Source organism: Pogona vitticeps, chromosome 1 (assembly GCF_051106095.1).
Source record: "Pogona vitticeps strain Pit_001003342236 chromosome 1, PviZW2.1, whole genome shotgun sequence".
Lineage (NCBI taxonomy): Eukaryota > Metazoa > Chordata > Lepidosauria > Squamata > Agamidae > Pogona > Pogona vitticeps.
Window position 1 is genome coordinate 353,100,491 of NC_135783.1, and position 22,649 is coordinate 353,123,139.

A 22,649-nucleotide genomic window follows, 5' to 3' on the forward strand; every position below is an offset into this window, starting at 1 on the left:
GTGGAGCATGCGTTCAACATCAGTAGTCGGAGACGGAAACAGGGTTGGCAGAATGAGTGGCTGATTGACGTGGAAGTCAGAGACCACCTTCGGAAGAAAAGACACGTCCAGGTAAAGCATAACCTTGTCCTTAAAGAATTGAAGAAAAGGTTGGTCATGGCGGAGAGCTGCCAACTCGCTGGCTCGACGAGCAGAGGTGATAGCCACCAGGAACAGCGTTTTTAAAGAAAGCATCTTGAGGTCACATGTAGCCATGGGTTCAAATGGGGGTCTGGATAAGGCATGCAGAACCAAGTGAAGGGACCACTGAGGGAGTGGAGGACGAACGGGAGGTCGGAGGTTAGAGAGACCCCTCAAAAACATCCTGACGGTAGGATGGGAGAAAAAGCGGGAAGAGGGAGAAGCTCTGGGCTGGAAGAAGACAACCGCAGCGAGGTACACCTTGATAGTAGAGACAGACAGGTGGAAATCAAACAGGTAACGAAGATACTGCAGAAGCGTAGAAAGAGATACAGGGGAGGAGACGAGATCCCTCTGCTGGGTAAATTTCAAAAAACTTTTCCACTTGTAGGCATACAAGCGAGACGTGGATGGCTTGACGGCGTTGGTCAAGACCTCTTGGATTTCTGGACGATCCTCCACGCCGTCAGATGGAGCGTGTCGAGGTCGGGGTGAAGGACTTTGCCTGCTTCCTGAGTCAGCAGGTCTGGCCATAACGGAAGGGTTACAGAGTCCACAGCCATGCTGGCTAGAGTGGGGAACCACACTTGGCGAGGCCAAAAGGGTGCAATGAAAATGGCCGGAGTCATTGAGCGTTGGAGTTTGATCAGGGATCTCTGTATCAACGGAATTGGTGGAAATATGTACAAGAGACCCTGGTTCCAGGGGATCATGAAGGCGTCGCCGAACGAGTGGAGACCGAGACCCGCCCGAGACGCGTACCGGGAGCATTTCGCGTTGTGAGGGGATGCAAACAAGTCCAGCACTGGGGTCCCCCATCGGCGGCAAAGGTCCTGGAAGATCAGAGGGTTCAATTCCCATTCGTGTGTCTGATGTTGAAGCCTGCTCAGAGTGTCCGCGACCGTGTTGTCCTCTGTGGCTACATGGATGGCCACCGGGTAGATATGATGACGGTAACACCACTCCCAGAGGAGGATGGAAAGGTACAGGAGCGAGTGAGAGCGAGTTCCCCCTTGCTTGTTGACATAGTGTATTGTGGTAGTATTGTCCGTCACCAGTTGAACTCCGCGGCCCTGCAGTAGAGGAAGGAAGGACCTGAAGGCCTTGATAACTGCAAGTAGCTCCAGGTGATTGATGTGGAGCATGGCTTCCTGTGGTTTCCAGAGGGCGTGAATGGTGTGACGGCCGCAGTGCGCCCCCCAGCCGGATGGACTGGCGTCTGTTGTGACCTGAACAGTGAGACGGAGTGGACGAAAAGGCCGGCCAACCGTGAGATGGGGTGTGTACATCCACCACTGGAGTTGTCTGGTTAGTTCCGGGGTGACACGAAGGCGCTTCCTCTGGCTGTCCATCATAGGGTCGAAAAGAGTGAGGAACCATGACTGGAGCGACCGGAGTTTGAGGCGAGCGTGAGCGAGCGCCGGTGTGGTAGAAGACATCAGGCCGAGAAGGTGTTGGGCGTGATGGGCTGTCACCCGAGCACGAGGATGAAATTTCCTGATGGCCCGTTGAATCTTGTGTATCCTCTCTGAGGGAAGAAATGCTCGACCCCTTACGGCGTCTAAGCAGACTCCTATGTATTGTACCGCTTTGGAGGGGATGAGCTGAGACTTCCGTCTGTTGACAGTGAGACCGAGATTGGAGAGAAGATACAGGGTGAATTTTGTATCTTTCAGGGCTTGTCTTCGTGAGGTGGAGACCACGAGCCAATTGTCCAGGTAAGGGTAAACGTGGATGCCCTTGAGACGAAGGTAAGCTGCCACTGGGGCCATGACCTTGGTGAAGGTCCGGGGAGCTGTGGACAGGCCGAATGGCAGGGCCTGAAATTCGTAGATCGTGCCTTGAAAAATGAACCGAAGGAACTTGCGGTGGTCGGGGTGGATAGTGACGTGAAAGTATGCGTCCTTTAGATCTATGAGGATGAACCAGTTGTTTTTCTTCAGCAGATGCATGATGGACTCTAAAGTGAGCATTCGAAACCGTCTGGGTCGCAGGTAAGTGTTTAGGAGTCTTAGATCGAGGATGGGCCTTATGCCTCCTCCTCTTTTTGAGACAGCAAAATAGCGGGAGTAAAAACCGCGTTGTATGTCGTTGGGTGGTACTGTATAGATGGCCTCTTTTTGTAAGAGGGATGATATTTCTTCTTCGAGCGAGGAGTCGAATGGAGAATGATTTATGAACCCCAGCGGAGGAGATCTTATAAACTCCAGCTGGTAACCGTGCTGAATAATTCTTAGAGCCCAAGTATCGTTTGTGATGGCAGACCAGTTGTGAAGAAAAGGCTGAAGACGGGTGGTAGGTGGTGAATGGGTAAAAATGGGGGGCCGAAAGTCAAAGATACTGTTTTTGTTTCCTTCCAGGTTTAAAGGATTGGCGGCGATGAGGTGGACGAGGCCGGTATCCTTGGTAGCCCTGGACAGAAGAAGAGGACTGGCCAGAGCGTTGCTGAGGTAAGTGCTTGTAAGGACGGTATTGTTGGGAGGGTTGATATTGACCATAAGATTTACGCCACTGAGGTCGACGCTGTCTAGATTGAGTTTGGACAGAGTAGGACTTGGCCGTCCTCTTAGCCTTGTGAAGGTCTTCCAAATGGGAGTCGGTTTTTTCGTTAAACAGCCCGGTAGCGTCAAAGGGAAGGCTCTCAACTTTGGACTTGACGTCCTCCATTATGTCAGCAGAACGGAGCCAAGCATGGCGTCGGATAGAGATGGCAGACATGAGAACTCTAGCAGAGATCTCGGCTGCGTGCCTGATGGAAAGGCGCTCATACTTGGATACCGTCTGAGCTTCCTCGTATGAATTCAGGAAGGCTTGCCGGACGTCTTCAGGTATCAGTTTCAGTCCTGGCAAGAGCTTAAGCCATAACTGCTTGTGATAAGCCCCTAGAACAGTTTGATAGTTTATGACCCGGAGTAACAAGGTGACAAGGGAGTAGATTTTCCTGCCGATGATTTCCAGTTTCTTACCCTCCTTGTCAACGGGGGTGACGTGAGCTTTGGCCGATGGCCTTGAACAGCTCGTTTCCACAATGAGTGAGTTCGGGATCGGGTGCTTAAGTAAGAAGTGAGTGTCGGTCCCATGAATCTTGTAAAAATGTTCTGTGCGGCGAGGGACATTAGGTGTAGTCGCAGGCTGGGCCCAGAACTCCTTAATGGCCTCCATAACTACGGGCACAAAAGCTATGCTAGGAGGAGCAGTAGAGTCCTTCTTGATGTCTCCGAAGAACAAGTCCTCCCCCGGAGGGGAAGGGAGATTTAGGTCCAGCTTTAAAGTTTTGGCAAGTCTGGACATCATTTGGGCGTAGGAAGAAAAATCCTCAGATGGGGAAGAAGCATGAAGATCGCCCGTATCGGAGAGCACCACATCACCGGGAGGTAAATCGTGTGGTGGCAGGGGTGGGGGTTGTTCCTGATCAGAGTCCGAAGAGTGCTCCGTGGACACCTCATCCGGATCGGAGGAGAAAACATCCCTCTTCTTTTTTGGAGGGGGTTTTTCGCTGTCGACCGGCGCTGTCGGGGGTCGAGCAGGGACAGCAATTGGCGCCGGGGTGGAAGGAACCGGTTGCGGTATAGGAGCAACAGGTAGCGCAGGAGGCTGTTCCCCGACTCGAATAGCTCGGCGTCGACGAGCTATTCTATGATGTCATCACCAGGAAGAAGACAAATATATGTACCGGATCTTTTTGCGGTACCGGTCTCGAGATGCGGACGTCGAAGACGAGGAAGGGGACCTCGAACGCTCGCGTCGACGTCGATGGCGCTTACGGCGCTTAGGGTGGTCGGATTCCGCCGTACCGGAAGAAGAGGATCGACGTCGATGTTTGCTACGACGTCGATGGGAGCGGCGCTTCTTCCTAGAGCGTTTGTGTTTAGAGGATTTTGAGTCCGAACGATGGGAAGAGTCGGACTGGGTAGAAGCCCGGTGTCTCTTCTTCGACCGTTTCCGTCGAGGAGACTTCGACCTCGAGTGGTCGGAGGAAGGGGACCGACTCGGAGAGCAGTGTTTCTCCTTGCGGGAGCGTTTACCTCGAGGAGAGTTCGACCTCGAGCGCACCGGCGAACAAGATGCCTTGTCTGGAGGAGATCTCGACTCCGAGTGCACGGACGAGATCGACACCGGAGGTGACCCCTGGCCCGCAGGAAAAGGGCTATGTGGGGCAGAAATGAGACCAGTAGTGACACCGACTAACTGGCTCGGCGTCGGGGAAGACATTCCCGATGGAGGTGCCGCCTCAGCATGTCGAGCCGGAGGGGCGGGTGCGTCGGACGAGGCCCCGAAGCGTCTCGACAACTCTTCGAGAATCGGTGATGGGATCGAACCCGAGCCCGGAGAAAGTGGAATGGATGTCATTTTGAGCTGGGCGGCTGCCTTAGCCTTAGATGCCTTCGACGGCTTAGGTTTAGAAGCCGGAGGCTCGGGATTCGAAGCAGGAGCGGCCGATTTCGACGACGCGGATTTCTTCGACATTTTGGAAACTTTGGAGACGACCGACTGAACAGGAGCTGCTCGAGAAGTGGAAGCCATTTCTCCTTCAGAGGGTGCCGTGGAAGACAACGTGGACTCCCACAGATGTAGTTTAAGGCGCTGCTGGCGAGCCTTAAGAGCGGCCTTAGTGAAGACTTTGCAGTGTGGGCAAGTTTTGGAATTGTGCGATTCCCCCAAGCAATACAGGCAAGTATCGTGGCCGTCCTGGTGGGGAATTTTACGATCGCACACCACACACCTGCTGAAAGGCCCGGAAGGGGACATAGGGCAGAAGCCGAACCGAAACGACAAGTCCAAGGGAGAAGGCAGAGCAGTCCAAAATCAGTCCGAGTAAAGCCAAAAATACACTGAGTCGTCAAGTTGAAGGGAAAAGCGCTAGGGTAGTCCGTGAGCGAAGCTTAGGTCAAAACCAAGAATCAAATCGATCGCAATAACGCAGCTAAGACGAGAGGCTCCAAACCGCCAGGCGGAAAAATGGAACTGAGGGACGGTTAGGCTGGGCGTGCGCAGTGAGGGTAGTCCTAAACATTGTTACTTTTCTCTTGCAGCTAGAGAATGTTCCGAGAGGCCCAACGCTAGCGCTGGTATTAACCCTTTGTGTGCATTCACAGAAGACCACGATGAAGAACAATAGGTTGGGAGAGAGGGAAATCCGACACACCCTTTGGCAGAAAGGAGACATCAGAGAAAAGGGTGACCTTGTCCGGGTGAAATTGAAGAAATTGAGGATCGACCTGGAGGACAGCAAGCTCCTAGGCACTACGAGAAGAAGTAATGGCAACCAGGAAAAGCGCCTTAAGAGAAAGGAGGTGCTCTGAGGCGGTAGCAAGTGGCTCAAATGGAGCGTGGGAAAGCCAGTGAAGAACAACAGTGAAGACCATTGTTGGGGATTGTGCAGGTGCAGAAGGACGCATGTTGGAGACACCCCAAAGGAAGAGTTTTAATGTGGGATGACGAGAAAGCATAGCAGCATCGGAACCTAGAGGTTGATGAGCTATTACAGCAGACAGGTAAACCTTGAGAGTAGAGAGGGAGAGTTGTTTACAAAACAGATGGGAGAGAAACTGAAGGACAGCTTACAGGGTTGTAGGATTGACTGGAAAATGATGTTGAAGAGCAAACCTTGTGAAGACGGTCCATTTATACGAATTAACAGCGGCAGGCTTTCGGGTGTTAGCTAAGATGGCATCTACTGAGGGTGAATCCTCCACGCCGTGACACGGAGAATGTGAAGATGGGGTATTGAGTCCTGCCTTGATGTTGCAAGAGGAAGTGAGGAATGAGGCAGTTGGAGGTAATCTGTAGCGATGGAGCGGAGAGCATGGTGAACCACGGTTGCCTTGGCCTCCAAGGGGCAATGAGGATTGTGTTGGAGCAATCGTGATGGATCTTGGCTGTTGCTCTGAGAAGGAGAGGAATGGGGGGGAAGAGATAGATGAGATGTGTGGTCCGGTCTGCCATCAGTGTATCTCCGAGGGATCCGTGTCCCATGCCTAACCTCTAATAGAAGAGGGCGCATTTGGGATTTTGGGACGTGGAGAACATGTCTATCCATGGTTGACCCCAGAACTTGCAAAGGTGGTGAATTACAGACTGGTTTAGAGTCAATTCGTGCATCTGGGTATGTAGTCTGCTGAGTGTGTCCGCTACAAGATTGTCTTGAGTAGCAATGTGTACTGCTACGGGAAAAATGAGGCGTTCTAGACACCATTCCCAGAATTGGTCAGTGAGATACAGCAGTGGAAGGGAATGGGTGCCTCCTTGTTTGTTTATGTAAAACAATGCGGTGGTATTGTTGGTTGTGACTTGAACAGCATTGCCGAGAATGATGGGTTCGAAGGCTCGGAAGGCTTTGGAAATGGCTAAGAGATTGAGATTGTTTATATGAAGAGCTCGCTCGGCATGGGACCAAGTAGCATGAATATTGTGCCCCCCATCCAATAGGGCTTGCATTGGTGGTGATCTGAACCAATAGTTGGAGAGGAGCAAAGGACCATCTGATGAACAGGTTGGATGGAGCGCCGGGGTGACTTGGAGAGACTTGGAAGATGGGTCTGTCATAGGATGGAAGAAGGACATATACCAAGATTGTAGGGAGCACATCTTTAGCATGGAATGCTGAATGGTCGATGTGGTGGAGGCCATAAGGCCTAGGAGACATTGAGCCAAATGTGTTTTGACGAATAGGTGAGGAAGGAATGGTCCGATGAGCATGTGAAGTTTGGCTGCTCCCTCTGGAGGAAGAAAAGCTCTTGTCCTCGTAGAGTCGAGGACTACACCTATATAGCTGATCCATTGTGTAGGGGCAAGAATGGATTTTTCTTCGTTGATCTTGAGGTCCAGATCCGCGAGGAGAGAAAGGGTCAACTGGATATCTTTTAAAGCCTGAGAACATGAAAGGGAGACTATCAGCCAGTCGTCTACGTAGGGGAAGATGGAGATTCCCAAAGTACGCAGGTGGGCTGCTACAGGTGCCATGCATTTGGTAAATACTCATGGCACTGTAGAGAGGCTGAAAGGAAGGGTTTTGAATTTGTAGGCATGGGGTCCTACGGTGAATCTGAGAAATGTGCAATGGTCCTGGCGAATGGTAATGTGGAAATATACATCACTTAAATCTGTAACTGCGAACCAGTCGTTTTGCTGAAGAAGGGTTAGATTCGGTCTAATGTAACCATGTGAAAATTCTCTGAATGATATAATAGTTGAGGTCCCGAAGGCCAAGAATAGGCCGCCATCTCGTTTTGGGATGGTAAAATAGCGGGAGAAGAACCCTGGATTGTCTTCTGAAGGACTGACAGGTGATATGGCATCCTTTAGGAGAAGAGATTGAATTTCTTGTTTGATAGCAATGGATGGCGAGGTTAGAACGATCCTTGGTGGAGGAGGGAAAATGAATTCTATGGCGTAACCATGGCAATGATGGTGAGGACCCAGGAGCGTTGACATTGCACCCCGTGTCAAGGTTGGAAGGAAGGGGCAGGCTGGGTGTTGTATGATCGTGCTGTTTTTCTTAATTTCTGCAGGTTGTCCAGTATGTCATCAGTTTTTTCATTGCATAGTCCAGTACCATTTGTTCCTCCTTCGATTCAATTCAGTTTTTTTCTCTTCCCCCGTTTTTGCCAATTCCCATGGCCACAAGGTAATTGTGCAGCACGTTTGTGAGGGGTGCATCTTTTAAACAGGGGAAGAGGGGCCATAAATGATGGGGAGGGGGGAAAGGGGGGAGTGATAGGGAAAAATTGCTTGAAAAGTCTCTTACAATTTTCTTTTGATTGTATAGAAGCTGGAAAGAATCACTCAAAAAGTCTTTTCCAATTTTCCTCAGATTTTAGAATTGGCGTTCTCAATCTCCAGCTCAACAAGTAGGAGCAAAGGATCTCTGTTTTTAGTGCTTTAAAAAAAACCCAGAATGAATGGAGCAAACTATAAAAATGCTGGCAAATGACTGATCTTTATGGATAAAATAGGATCATCTGATCAGAAAAACAAGAGGAAGAGAGCTCTTTATTTTCTATTTATCTCAGCTCTAAAGGAGGTTTCACTGAGGGTCACATCAGCCCAGAATCACGCAGGAGACTAGAACTACCCATTTAGTTGAATGGATGGAACCAGTTGAGCAGCAACTGCCAGGTTAGGATGATGGATGGGATGTGTGGGTGTCCCTGAACAGATCATGATGTTTGTGTTGTGTTGGAGGATCTGAGGGAAATGTAGAGAAATTAAGGATATTTACCTGCTGGAGTAACATCACATTAATGCTAATCATCTGTTATTTTATTTCATTTTATGTGTATCTTCATTTGATGTTTTAAAGGTTTTTCAAATATCTTATATACAATTATGATTATACTTCTGTGTAGAGGGATATGGTGTTGGCCCAGTCCCTACTCGTGACAGAAGAACAGTGAACAGATGTTTGAAGGCTGTCTGTTGTTCTGAGACTGTGACCAACCCTCAGTATCGAGGTAGCCAGTCCAGCCTGCCCTCCACTCTAACTCTTGTACTGTTGAATGCCAGGTCTATAGCCAACAAGCCTCAGGTGATTCACGATCTTATCCTGGAGGAGAATGCAGACCTGGCATGCATAATCGAGACATGGATCAGTGGGGAGGGTGGTCCTCCCCTGGCTCTTGTCTGTCCGCCCGGTTATGCTGTTCAGCACCAGGGTAGACTGGAGGGGCGGGGGGGGAGGAGTAGCCATTGTTTATAAATCCAGCTTGGAGGTTACTAGGCGCTCCTCGGTGGTAAAGCCAGGTCTAGAGGCACTCCACATATCGATTGGGGCCAGGGATGGTTTTGGGATTTTGCTGGGTTACCGCGCTCCCTGCAATCCAGTCACTTCCCTTCCGGAGTTGACTGATTTTGTCTCCGCGGCACTATTGGGATCCCCGAGGCTTTTGGTCTTGGGTGATTTCAATGTGCACGCGGGGGCAGAGCCATCTGGGTCAGCTCTTGAGTTCTTGGAAACCATGGCTTCCTTGAACATGTCCCAACATGTCAACGGCCCCACCCACGTGGGTGGTCACACACTGGACCTGGTCTTTTCCTCCAGTTGGAGCGAGTGTGATCTGGTGGTGACGGACCTCTCGTCACTCCCCTTGTCATGGTCAGATCACCACCTAATAAAATGTAACCTCACAGTGGCTCTCCCCCCTCGCAGGGAGCAGGGACCTATTTCTATGGTCCGCCCTCGAAGGCTACTGGATCCGGCTGGCTTCCAGGACGTCATGAGAGGGGTCACGGCGGACCTGGCTAGCGCTCCTGTCGACACTCTGGTTGATAATTGGTCCACCTTCGTAACCAGGGCTATAGACACAATCGCACCTAAACGCCCTCTCCGTCGTAGAGCTCGTCCAGCGCCCTGGTTTAACCAGGAGCTTCGAGTGCTGAAGCGACATAGGAGAAGGCTAGAGCGCAGATGGAGGAAGAACCTGATGGATTATAATAGGATAGCTGTCAAGGTGGCAACTAACCTTTACCTGTCTAAGGTAAAGGCTGCTTGTCGAACTTACTTCGCTAACCGGATAAGCAAAGCGTCCAACCAGCAGGCGGAGTTATTCCGTATAGTGCGCGACCTATCCGGAACTGGTCTGGATGATAGGCCTCCCCTTAGTTTTTCACCTGACCAGTTTGCAGCCTTTTTAAAATCTAAAGTCGAGGCCATCCGACGGGACCGCTCTCCTTTTTTGAACACAGTAAGTCGAGCAGAGATGTCCAGCGCTCCGTCTTGCCTGGTAACCCTTGACTCCTTTCAACCTATCACGCCTGATTCTGTGGCCAGAGTGCTTGACCGCTGTCGAGCCACCACCTCCTCCTTGGACCCTTGCCCAGCCTGGCTAATCAAAGCAACCAGGCTGAAAACAACAGAATGGGCCACTGCAATAATAAATGGGTCCTTCCTTGAGGGCAGGTTTCCCTCTGCCCTCAAGGAGACACTCATTAGGCCCATAAGAAAGAAACCTAATTTGGCGGCGGACGAAATTGGCAACTATAGGCCCGTCGCCAATATTTCTTTCATGAGCAAAGTAGTCGAGAGGGTGGTGGCTGACCAGCTTCAGGCACATCTGGATGAAACAGATGCCCTGGATCCTTCTAAGTCGGGCTTCAGGCCGTGCCATGGTACAGAGACGGCATTGGTCGCCCTATACGATGACTTGTTGAGGGAGGCCGACAGCAGTAAAATTTCTTTGTTGGTCCTCCTCGACATCTCAGCAGCCTTTGATACCGTCGACCACAGTATCCTCCTGGGGAGGCTCTCTGAGTTGGGTATTGGTGGCTTAGCTCTGGCCTGGTTCTGTTCCTTCTTGGAGGACCGCCCCCAGAGAGTGCAGCTTGGGGAGAGTATTTCGGCCCCGTGGAGTCTCAATTGTGGGGTTCCACAGGGGTCGATCATCTCCCCAATGCTGTTTAACATCTATATGAGGCCGCTGGGTGGGCTCATCAGGGGATGTGGAGCATCGTGTCATCAATATGCCGATGACACCCAGCTCTATATTTCCTTTTCACCAACTGCAGGTGATGCCATCCTGTCCCTCCAGCACTGCCTGGGGGCCGTACAGCAGTGGATGCAGGAGAACGGGCTGAGGTTGAACCCGGACAAGACGGAAGTTCTGAGGGTGGGTGGCCCTGTGGATGGTGGCTTGGGAAACTCCCTCATGTTTGGGGGGGTGGCCCTGGCCGCGAAGAGTGGGGTCCGCAGCCTGGGTACACCTGGACCTGATGCTCACCATGCAAACGCAGGTGGCATCGGTAGTCCGCACCGCCTTTTTCCACCTTTGGCGGATTGCCCGGCTGCGACCTTATCTAGACACGGAGGCACTCACTACCTTAGTACTTGCACTCGTAATTTCTAGATTAGACTACTGTAACACGCTCTACGTGGGGCTTCCTTTGAAGCTGATGCGGAAACTTCAAGTGGTGCAGAGTGCGGCGGCCAGACTCCTTACTGGAGTGAGAAAATACCAGCATATCTCTCCTACTCTGGCCATGCTGCACCGGCTGCCCATCCGTTTCCGCATTGACTTCAAAGTGTTAATGCTTACATATAAAGCCCTAAACGATTTAGGACCCCGATACTTGGCGGAACGCCTGCTCCCACCTAGATCTACTCAGATCACCCGCACGAGCCAGGAGGTGAGGCTGAGGAGCCTGACGCTGAGGGAGGCCCAGAAAGAAAGAACTAGAAACCGGGCCTTCTCGGCGGTGGCTCCTCGTCTCTGGAATAACCTACCTCCGGAGATTCGCGCTGCACCCTCGCTGGGTACTTTCAAGAACCAACTAAAAACATGGATGTTTAGGCAAGCCTTCCCTTCCAATTAATTCCTGTCCTCTTTCCTTTTTCTTTCTCTCTTTATTTGATTTATTTTTATTTTTCCCATCTTATAGAATCATCTAATTAATTAATTGTTATAAATTTTTTAGAACTTGTTATCATTTGATAGCTGCCTAGAGTGGTCGAAATGACTAGATAGGTGGGGTATAAATACAATAAATAAATAAAATAAATAAATATTGCAGTTCTCTGACATGAATAAGTAACTCAATGGGATTTATAGTTTGAGAGAGAGTATAGCGTATGAGAGTATTGTGCTGCCACAATTTAAAATCCAACCCTCTAAGCTCAACACCACACTTGACACTTCAGTCTTGTCTCATACTCTATTTAGAAATGAGCTGACTTGTAGCCATAACCAACCAATAGTGAAGTTGCTATAAACACATTTTTATTTTAAAAATAAGTGTTTTGTACAAGGCCATTAGAATGTTGACTGTCTTCTTTTCAATCCCCTTTTTAATGATCCTTAGAATGGAATTGGCCTGCTTCACTGCTACCGCACACTGGGTTGACCTTTTCATCGAGCTGTCCACCAGCACACCAAGATCTCTTTCCTGATCCCTCACGGACAGCTCAGAATCCATCAACTGATAACTAAAGTTTTATTTGTTGCCCCAAAGTGCATTGCTTTACATTTACAGGTACTTATACTGAAACGCCTTTGCCATTGTGCCGCCCATTCTCCCAGTATGGAGAGATCCTCCTGGAGATCTTCACAATCCCTTTTGACCTTCACCACCCAGAAAAGTTCTGTGTCATCTGCAAACTTGGCCACCTGACTTCTTATCCCTGTATCTCCAGGTCATTTAGGAACAGGTTGAAAAGCACAGATCCCAGGACAGATCCCTTGGGCACACCGCTCTTCCCCTCTCTCCGTGGTGAAAACGGCCCATTGACCCTCACTGTCTGTTTCCTGGTTCTCCACCAATTCCCAATCCATCAGAGGACCTGCTCTCTGATCCCCTGACGGTGGAGTTTTCGCAGTAGCCTTTGAGGAGGGACTGCGTCAAACGCCTTCTGAAAATCCAGAGAGAGAAGATCCACTGGTTCGCCCACATCCACATGCCTGTTGACCTTTTCAAAGAATTCTAAAAGGTTTGTGAAGCAAGACTAACCCTTACTGAAGCCATGCTGATTTTCCCTTCAGCAAGGGAACACAACACAACAGAAACATCAGTAGGATTCCAGCCACAGCAATATAAAATTCTATGTAATTAACTAACCAAAAGCTACCATCTTAAAAAAAAGCAGAAGAATTCAGGATGCTGAATCTGAAGGAGAACATGCAGTAACTTTAATGAACAGAGAAAAGAACACACACAGAACTATTTAAAATCAATTACTTTATGTGGCATTTTCTATTCAGACTCCCACACCCAATTGTTCCCTTTTCATAAAAAATCTCTAACAAGAAACAAACTATTTTACCAAGATGCCAGGCATTTTGTTTACTGAAAATGAAATAATGGGAACAGATGACATTTGCACATTTTTTCAGCAGCCTCGAAGAAGGGGCCAAAAAGGCAAAAATTCTCTTTCTGCTTTTATCTTGCAGCAATCTACTCCTGAATCCTCAAGCTGGCACGTAAGCAGACAGATGGGAATGGGGTTTTGTGAGAAAAAGCAAGGGAAGGGATAGCAGGCGGAAATAATACAGAGCACAAAGCTGCCTCACTGCCCAGGACACACAAAACTTTGGGCCAGTTTTGCTACTAGGCTTAAGGAACGACAACGCTGTAACCCTGGTTTCTGCAGAAGTTGGCACAGTTACCGTCTACTGCACAACAAACAACTAATTGTGAGTACGCAGTCTTTTTTTCATAGGCATTCATTGTTTTCACTCAGCTGGCAGTGGTTAATGTTATTTTTAAGTATTCCACTCGTTTTTTTTTCTTGTAGTTGTTTTCCACATGTGTAACGTCTTATTTCAGTACAAAGGGGAAGTGTCAGGTTTGTCCTAGGGACATGTTGATGGTGAGGCATCTTTTTTAAAGGCAATTTTGGCAGGTGACATAGCGCTCAACTGATATAATCTGTAAAACCACAGTGCTTATCTGACATTAAATTTGGAAACCACAATTTAGAAAAAATGTTCAAGAGCCAGGAGGCTATTATTGTGAAATATGTACATTAAGTCATATTAAGTAAGCTACCAGTTTTGGCTTCATGGAATGTAAGACTATGGCAAATTAACAAATTATGTCCAAAATTACTGCCATAAAACTATGAAGTGATTTTAATTTGCGACCTAAAGATGGTATGTCAAGATTCAGTTTGTCCATCTTAAAACAGTATGTTTGTTTTCCCATAAAGCAATTTAAAGAACAGAACAGAAGCACAGACAATTGGACCGCTTCACAATTACAAAACCGATTATTCCCCTACCCAAAGAGCATTGGAATGTAGTTCTAGAAACACAGCACCTTAATATTAAACAAAGAAAAATGACACATATGAAATTCAGTCATGAATGCATATGTATTATGCTACACAGCATAACAGGTAATGAAAACAAACTGTTTCTCAGATATATTGTGGGGAAGGGAATCATTCCGAGATAAAACATATGACCTGCATGCAAAAGGTTCCAGGTTCAATCGTAAGCATTTTCAGGCAGGGCTGCAAAACATCTGCCTAAAATGCTGGAGAGCCAATAGCCTTCAAGTGACAGATGGATCAACTGTCTGACTAAGAAGAAACCAGCCTCTTGTATTCCTGACAATAATACTGTAATAATAATGGTAAATCATGCAGAATACATCAAGCTAGCAGACAAGAAGCCAGGACGATCAAGAAATAACATGCAGCCAGGCATGCTGTCCACCCATCTCTTACCCTCTTTTCCATCTAAAGGTTTTGAGACTTCCATGTCAAAGTTCTCCTGCATCTGGTGCCCTTTGAAACAGCTGAGATGTTCCTGTTCTATCAGATTACTTTCTTCTTCCTCCAGGGGCTGCCACGTCCCATCAATAAACCACTGCCCTCGCATCACAGGGATTTTTTCCGATTCTAAAAATGGTAAGGAAACACAGATAGTTTAGCATCCAGGACAACTACAAATAAATTTTTAAAAAATGAAGATACACAGTATTACTGCGAACAATGCTACCCCAAACATATCTATAGCACAGAAGAACTGCAGGAGATTCTACTGACAGCTTCTTACAGCGATAGCCAGTTTTTTAAAAACTTAGAATTAGTATTTGAACACAAATAAAATGGAAGCCAATTTGTTAATGGCAAACACACTCTTTGAATCAAGGAAGAAAGCTGTACAGTATTTGTTGCAGAAACAGAAGTGGGGCCAAGCAAGAAAAAGATGACCCTGTCAGATATCAGAGTTTGAGATTAAAGGCAACATCTGTGAATAGGAGTGACCTGCAATAGTCATAAGTAGCATAGTATTCTACTTGTCCGCTGAACAAAGTAGTCTATTTTCCAAGGAGCTATACATACATTTGGGCTGAAAGGAAGAGGCAAACTTTGCTTTCACTATCCAAACCACCTTTTATTTACAGATACTCTTCTTGTGTACAAAGCTCACATTTTTCAGCTTTGATTTCTCTGAATCCAAAAATTAAACACAATTTTTATGACTAAACTTAGATTCCAGTTTAAGCTACAATTGCAAAGTAGAAACAGTAGTTTTCAGAGAAGCTGTTCCAGCCACAAAAGAAAAATAAAACAAAAACAATGATACCATGGCCTCTATAAGACTAATAAATTACCTAATTGAAATAATGTCATGCATTTCTGATGAAGCAGACTGTAATCTGTTGAATATTACACTGGAATAAATTTGTTAATCACAGAGAAACAGATCACCAAAACGACTTATTCTGCAAGCAAGAATTATACTCCTCAGTTGCTAAAGATTTTAGCTTTCCCTATACAGACCACAGAACTCAACAGAGCTACTAAAACCCGCTGAGCCACGAAGTCAGGTCATTCGGACTTTAGCCAAAGATAGTTTTTAAGGTTACTCAGGTGAGTAGCCTTAAAAACACTTGTCAACAGTTGGCAAGGTAATGCACTGCTGGCCTCTAGCCAACCCAGTGAACTGGAAGAAATCCAGTTTATACATTACAGTAAAGATGAAAACAAACACTGCTGGACCTCCCACAATATCTTCAGTTACCTCAGGACTGTGTGAGTGCTCCAAAACTGGAGGCATTCAAGAAAAACTTAGATAATCACCTGGCAGATATGCTTCCATCGTATTCCTGCCTTGATCAGAGGTTGGACTTGATGGCCTTGTAGGCCCCTTCCAACTTCACTTTTCTATGATTCTATGATTCCCAAGCTTTCAAAATACACAATAAGCCTACAATTCTGTGTTATTTAATCACGTGTAACATTACTGAAGCAAGGGGGTTCACATCCAGCGTTCTAGCAAAGTCTGCTTTCTCAGAATTCTACTGACCGATTCTTTCTAGACAACTTTGGTGACCTGTAAAAATTCTGAATTCTAGATATTCCACTGAATAGCTTTCACCAAGCTAAATTTAATTTTATCTTTATCTCGCACTAAGATAAGGATTCAGAACACTGGGACACAAGAAAAGGTGGCTAAAATTTTAATTATCCCACTTTAATCTAGATTTCCCATGAACAGAAGCAAAAAATCAAACTTTCAGGTTGCCCTTGCTGAACCAGGAAAAGGAGAAATCTTTTGCTGATTCTGTTCCTCCAACAATATGACTACACAACTTATAGGGCAAGAAATCACTGGACGTTTATTAAAGGAGGCCACAAAAACTTTGTATGGAATTACTGATTTGTGGAAACTCTTATTCAAGACATGCACATTTCAGCAATGTTATGATGAGCAACCTGAAACAGACGGAAAGAAAATCTGCAACGTCTATGATACAACACAGATTCAGCATCACTACGTGCCATTGTCATGCAAACCATAACACCTTTCGTTTCACCAGAGTTCCAGGGGGCAGAATACTTGATGGCAATCTCTAAAATCAGAGTCCAGTTTATTTCAGTGCCAGTAATTTCAACTGCGCTAAAATAAACTGAGGCCATACAGAGAACAGCATACAACAGTGGTAGGCAAGACCATAAAACAGGGTCCCTGGAAAGTGAGGCTGCAGGAAGCAACACAACAGTGTACCAGTCAGATAAGAAAAGCAGCAGAGGAGATGCACCGAGCAGTCGAGAATGACCTGTCTAGAAAATAGGACTCAGTGGGAGGAAGGCAAGTATTCTACAAAAGAATCAAGAAGATACTCACATGAAATGTTAAGTACGGCAACGGAATCAATTACCTCAAGAGGTGGTGGATGCCTCCAGCACTGGAGGCATTCAAGAGAAATTTAGACAACCACCTGGCAGATATCCTTAGATTTGCAATCCTGCACTGAGATTGAGAGGGGGGGTTGGACTCTATGTCCTTGTAGGCCCCTTCCAACTTCATGATTCCATGATTCTAAGTATTACAGGGTTAAGGACCAACTGTGATGTTAGGCTCCGATACTCTGGCCATCTCATGAGAAGAGAAGGCTCCCTGGAAAAGCCCCTGATGTTGGGAAAGTGTGAATGCAAGAGGAGAAGGGGATGACAGAGGATGAGATGGTTGGAGAGGGTCATCGAAGCGACCAACATGAATTTGACCAAACTCTGGGAGGCAGTGGAAGATAGGAGGGCCTGGCTTGCTCTGGTCCATGGGGTCACGACTAAACTAAACGACTAAACAACAAGTGATGTTAGAACTGCAAACTGATATAGCCACCCGAGCCAAGCAGGTCACTACTACTTTAATACTGCTTGGACGCTTCCCCGTTAAAACCCATAATCTTCTCAAGATCACATGCTTGCTTCCTCTCTCTGTACAATGCTGTTTGTTTTTGGGGCAGGTATCTGGGAACGTCTCCTTCCAGCCTCAGAAATCCCTTTAGTGAACAGAATATGCTGCTACTTTAAACATCTGCCACTCAGATTTAACGAGAAGGCAAAACAGCTGCCGAAATGGAAGCAACGCAGAAGGCTGCCTTTCCCCCACCCCGCTGGCTCCTCAGACAGCCAACCTTCTCCCTTACTTTGTATTCTCTTCATAGAGAAGGAGAAAGTTAAGCCATTCATCTTCCTATTCTTTTTCTCAGGGATCCATCACGTCCAAACATTCAGGCCGGCCAGCCGACCACCCAGCTGCCAACATACTTCACAAAGACACAGCTTTTCCTCTACCCAGTTCCAAAGGATAAATTGAGAGAGAGGCAAAGGCACTGACTGCCGGGCCCGCACGTGCTCTGCCTCAACAACTCAGCGGCAGGGACACCTGCATTGAGAATCTGCAGAACTGCTAATCAGCTCATTTTTTGCTTCATTACTTCTGTTTCCAAGATTCATGTTTTCGAAGTGGGACCGTAAAGAAGGACGGTATGGCAAATGAGCCATAATAAATTCTAATATCTTGCTATGTTGTCATAGATTCATACTGGCAGACTAGAAACATAGAGATTATGCTGTTAAAGAATTCATATGAAAAAAATGAATGCATGCTCACTGATATAATACTGTTATCTACAATACAAAAATTAGCATTAGTTACAGATAGTTACGGTAGTCCTGGGCCTATTGTTTATGTAATTTTATTTCTGATTTTAATACATAGCTCCTGAAGGAGGCTTCTTGCTGAAATGTGTTGACCACTTTTAAAACAGAATAATGACCATTTATCTTCTACATTCATAGTCTCACATTCTGATTTCTCTCCTCAGGGAGAACAATAGAAGTAGGACTAAAGAGCTGAGCAACAAATAAGCATTGTTCCTGCTCTAGAGCTTTCAAATGGCTTCTGAGATGCAGACACCCTTTTTGACATGTCCTCAAACTCATGTTTGTGCTGATTAGGCTTAGAAATCAGATGCAAAATTCTGCACTAGATAATATTTCATGTGCAGCCTGGAATGATCTCAGAGAATCAAAAAAAGCTTTTCTGTTGCAAGAAACACATACATGTAAAATTATCCTGCATGGCAACTGTTCAACATGGAAGAAAACATGCTGGCAGCAGAATTATATGGAAAGACATGCAAAGAAGCCTGTGGTAAGTTGGCAAGAATGTGTGGGGATTGTTTGGAGGAATAGAAGACAGCTCCACTGCCCTCACCTATATCCCCTCCTATCTGATGTAGCAAATTCAAACTCACACCACCGCTGTACACAATTATGCAGTGGTCGGAGGAATGAACATGTATGGCGGCTCATGCCATGCAGCATGGAAGACATCTGTATATGCATCAAAACCTAGCGTGTGAAGCAAGGATATGGCAAAAGTAACAAAGGGAAACAGAAAGAAGAAAGGAATCCTCCTTCATTCTGTATGGATTGTTCTACACGATGATCAGCCAAGAAGTGCTGCCTAAATTGCCAGTCTTTCCACCACCACTGCCTACATGAAACACACACCTTTCCACTTGTCAGGATGAAAGATAGTATCAATTTCCCACCTGCAGAATGTAAGCATCCTGGAGACTAAGAATGTTCGTGCCTCCATCTTAAACTCAATTTCTGAACTTGCAAACCAGCTGGGACACAATGTAAGTAACTTCCTCTAAGCAGCATGGAGAATGCATGTCCCTGGACTCAAAGAGTAGTCGTGCAAAGTTTGACACTTAGCCGTCACACACTGCTTTCAAGAGAAAATTGCACAAAAGAAGAACAAGCAGCCTACAACCCATTCTAAATTAGAAGATAAGGGTTATGAGTTATGAGAATGTGATGTTGTTTTTAACTCATTAGGACTGCAATAGGAAAATAAATCAGAGTCTGGATTACATTATTAAGTGGTAAGAGCATGTTGCCATAGTCTCTCGAGACTGAAGGATGCCTACTAAGAGAACAGATGTGTGTTTTAGAATGGAAAGTTTATCACTTTTATCATCCTTTTTGCAAAAATAGCATGTGTGCGCATGTGAGAGATAGACAGAGGGGGTTAGGGAGAGAGAGAGAGAAATTTATTCATTTTATTTATTTACTGCATTTATATGCCGCCCATCTAGACATAGTCTACTCTGAAAGTAGAAAGAATGTTAAGAAAGAATGTTAAGAATAAACCTATTTATTTTAGTATTTGGTTTATTTAAATTAGTGATTTTAATGTGCTGTGAACTGCCAAGGCAATGTGTGTACTGTGGTTGGCATGTCAGCCGAATTAAATAAATAACTGAATAAATGCATAAATAAATAAGATTTCCTTCCTGCCAGGATGAGGGTTCAAAAGGAACTAAATGAAAGGAAAACAGCATTTAACAGGCAAGTGGAGAATATCTGGAAGTCTAGTCTACATTTGTGGAGTTTCAAGTGCATTTATGTTCAAACCATAGTAAACTGATGTCACTTTAACTGTCAAGGCACCCTTCTATGATTCCCAGAATTTGTAGTTTGTTGAGCTACTTAGAATTCTCTGCTAGACCTTCCCTTGAACATGCTGGCAGTGGAATTATATGGCTAGAGGAGAGAAAAAGCTCATGAGAATTTTAACAACCTCATCAAACTACTCATCCCAGAATTCCACAAGATAGAAGCATGACAGTTAAAAAGCAGTGTCATAGTGGATCACTCTGTCATGTGAACACATCCAGTATGATAGCTCCTTTAGATCTATGAGGAAACAAGAAAACTGTTATTAATCACCTTTCCTGCTTCCTCCACCCTTTTATTGTTCCTGCGCTGGCCTCTTTTCTCAGCCCATGTTTTGTGTACTTAATTTGTTTTTGTCCGTCTCTAGGCATAACTTACTAACAACAATCGCACTTGTCACCACACACGTACCTGGTTAGTGCTGAGGACGTGAGTAGGAACATGTGGGTGAATTTGAGATAATGGTTATTTCCATGCGTTATTTATTGATGCGTTAAAAGTAATAAAAAAAACTTTCAACAGGAGAAAAAGTACTTAATGACAAGTGTTTGGGGAATAAGAAAGTGGCACACAAAACACGAGATGGATCAACTTGAAATCAGGTGCACCCCTGCCATATTTATAAGCCTGTCTGTGAAGAGGGGCGACATTTATACATGCCCTAAAGCTTTCCATTACTTTTTAAGCAGCATGCAACAAAAGGCAACGGTGCTTTTGAAGCCAAGCCGAAGGGCTTGTCCTGCTGTCAACCACCCCTTGGGGGAAGGAAGCCACTTTTATTTCACACATCCTGAAGCCCTGTGTTTTCCATTTCTCAAGAGTGGCCTTTATATATTTGCACACTTATTGTTCTTATCTTTAGCACTGCTTTTTAAAAATGATGCAGGAGGACGCCTCTCCATCCTAGTGGTTCTTAGCTTTCAATAGTATTGCCTTTTCACGTTGTTAAGGGGGAAAAAGTAGTCTACCTGTTTTCAACTGTAGCCACTGTCTTTCCACCGTTGGGTCCTTTCCAAAGAGGAAAGGTGGGGTAAACAAACAAACAAACAAACAAACAAGCAAACCAGGGGCCTGCATCCCCAGGATCCCTCTTCCCATCCCCACCCGATGGAAAACACCGGTTCTGGGCGAATCATTTCAGACTTCTCCCATCTCAGAGCCCTTTTCTCACACCATCCTAGAATCCTGGAGCGGGAAAGGGGGATCTCTAAAGGTCATCGAGTCCACCCCCACCTTACCCCCGGAATCCAAATCGATCGGACAGAGGCTTGTCCCATATTCTGTTTTTCTTGCAGGCCTCCAAGGGTTGGGAACACTCCCGAGGGGAACCAGCCGATGATTTCACGGCACTCCGGGCTAAGCCGAGAAGGGGAGAGGCCGCCGCATGGCCAGGGAAAGGGGATGGGGAGGCGGCGACTTACGGTGCCAGTAGACCGGGTAGCACTCGGCGTGGGCCACGTCCACCTCGTAGAGGCCGCCGCGGACACACACCGGCTCGGGGCTCGAGGGTCTCTCCGGGCTGCTTGCGCCACCGCCTCCTCCTCCACCTTCTTCTTCGGGCGTCGGGCGGCGCGGCAGGGCCCGGTAGGCCCGCTCGAGGCGCAGCGAGTCGTAGCCGATGAAGGGCTTCCAGCTCTTGCGCTGCTCCTCGCGGTAGAACCAGCGCACCTCCTCGGGGCCCAGCTCGCGGACCACCTCGTAGCCCCGGGCGGACCCGGCGGCCGACGACGACCCGGAGGCCGAGGCCCGGCTGCCGGGGCCGCTCCCGCGAGGCCGCTTGCGGGGCTCCGACCCGCCGCCGCCGCCACCACCGCCCTCGGGCTCGGCCGAGAAGCCGCTGCCGGCGCTCTCGCTGCTGCCCAGCCCGCTGCCTTCCTCCTCGGCCTCCTCTTCCTCGCCGTCCAGCTCGTCCTCCTCCTCCTCCTCTTCTTCCTCCTCTTCCTCGTCGTCGTCGTCCTGGTGGTGGCGGCCCGGCGGCCGGTAGAGGAGGGCCCCTCCGCCGGCATCCATGAGGGCGGCCCCGCCGGGGTCGAGGAGCAGCAGGCGGCGCGGGGGCCGGGGGCGGCGGGGGTGGCGGCGCGGCGGCAGCTGCTGCTGCTGAGGGGGAGACCCCGCGGGCGCCTGAGGCGGCGAAGGGTAGCCGGGGCGGGGAGGCAGCCCTGAGGGAAGAAGCTCCAGCGGAGGCGGCGACGCGGGTGAGGCGAGGCGCCAGGCCGCCGTCTCCTGAGGAGAACCGCCGCCGTGGCCGTTCTCCTCCTCCGCCTCCCGGACTCCCCGCGCCGCCTCAGGGGCCTTCCGCAGCGTCGCCGGCGGGCGCGGGAGGCCTCCGCCGCCGCGGCTGGGAGCGGCCGCTTCGGGGCTCTCCATGCTGAGGGGAAAGAGAGGAGGGAGACGTCGCCGCCGCTGCTGCCAAGCCGGCTGCTTCCTTCGCCCGGTGGCTCGCCGGCGGGCAGGCAGGCAGGCGGGAGGGCCGGCCAGCCGGCCGGCCTCCTTCCCTCCCGCCTTCAGTTGCTAGGCCGGGCCCGCCCTCGTCCCGCCTCCGAGCCGCAGCGGCCGCTGAGGGAAGGGAAGAAGGAAGGCCGCCCGCCCGCCCAGTGGCGCAAAGCGGGGAGCCGCCCAGCCGCGGACGGGCGGGCGGGTCTCCTCGGGAGGAAAGGGCCGCCGCCTTCAGTGTCTGTGGAGAAGCTGGTGAATCGGGACCTCATTCAGCCTCCCTGAGCACGCTCGGGTTGGCCTGTGAGTAAATGGGCGCGCATCTGCCGTCTGCGGC

General features: G+C 48.2%; 1 protein-coding gene across 3 annotated transcripts in view; it reads right to left on the minus strand.

The window, feature by feature from the left end:
- The window catches only part of DDHD1 (DDHD domain containing 1), a 64,126-nt gene extending 41,716 nt beyond the window's left edge, over window positions 1-22,410 (minus strand). The window contains exons 1-2 of one of the 3 annotated variants that reach the window (XR_012082722.2): window positions 21,301-22,410; window positions 14,339-14,512 (exon numbers count right to left, since the gene is read on the minus strand). Coding sequence is in view for 2 of the 3 variants with exons in the window: in XM_072986887.2 (XP_072842988.2) it covers window positions 14,339-14,512; window positions 21,301-22,246 (1,120 nt within the window). In the remaining variant the exon portion in view is untranslated. The remainder of the gene's footprint in view (window positions 1-14,338; window positions 14,513-21,300) is intronic. The other 2 variants (XM_072986887.2, XM_072986888.2) reach the window with 2 other exon arrangements.
- Between the last annotated feature and the right edge of the window lie 239 nt (window positions 22,411-22,649).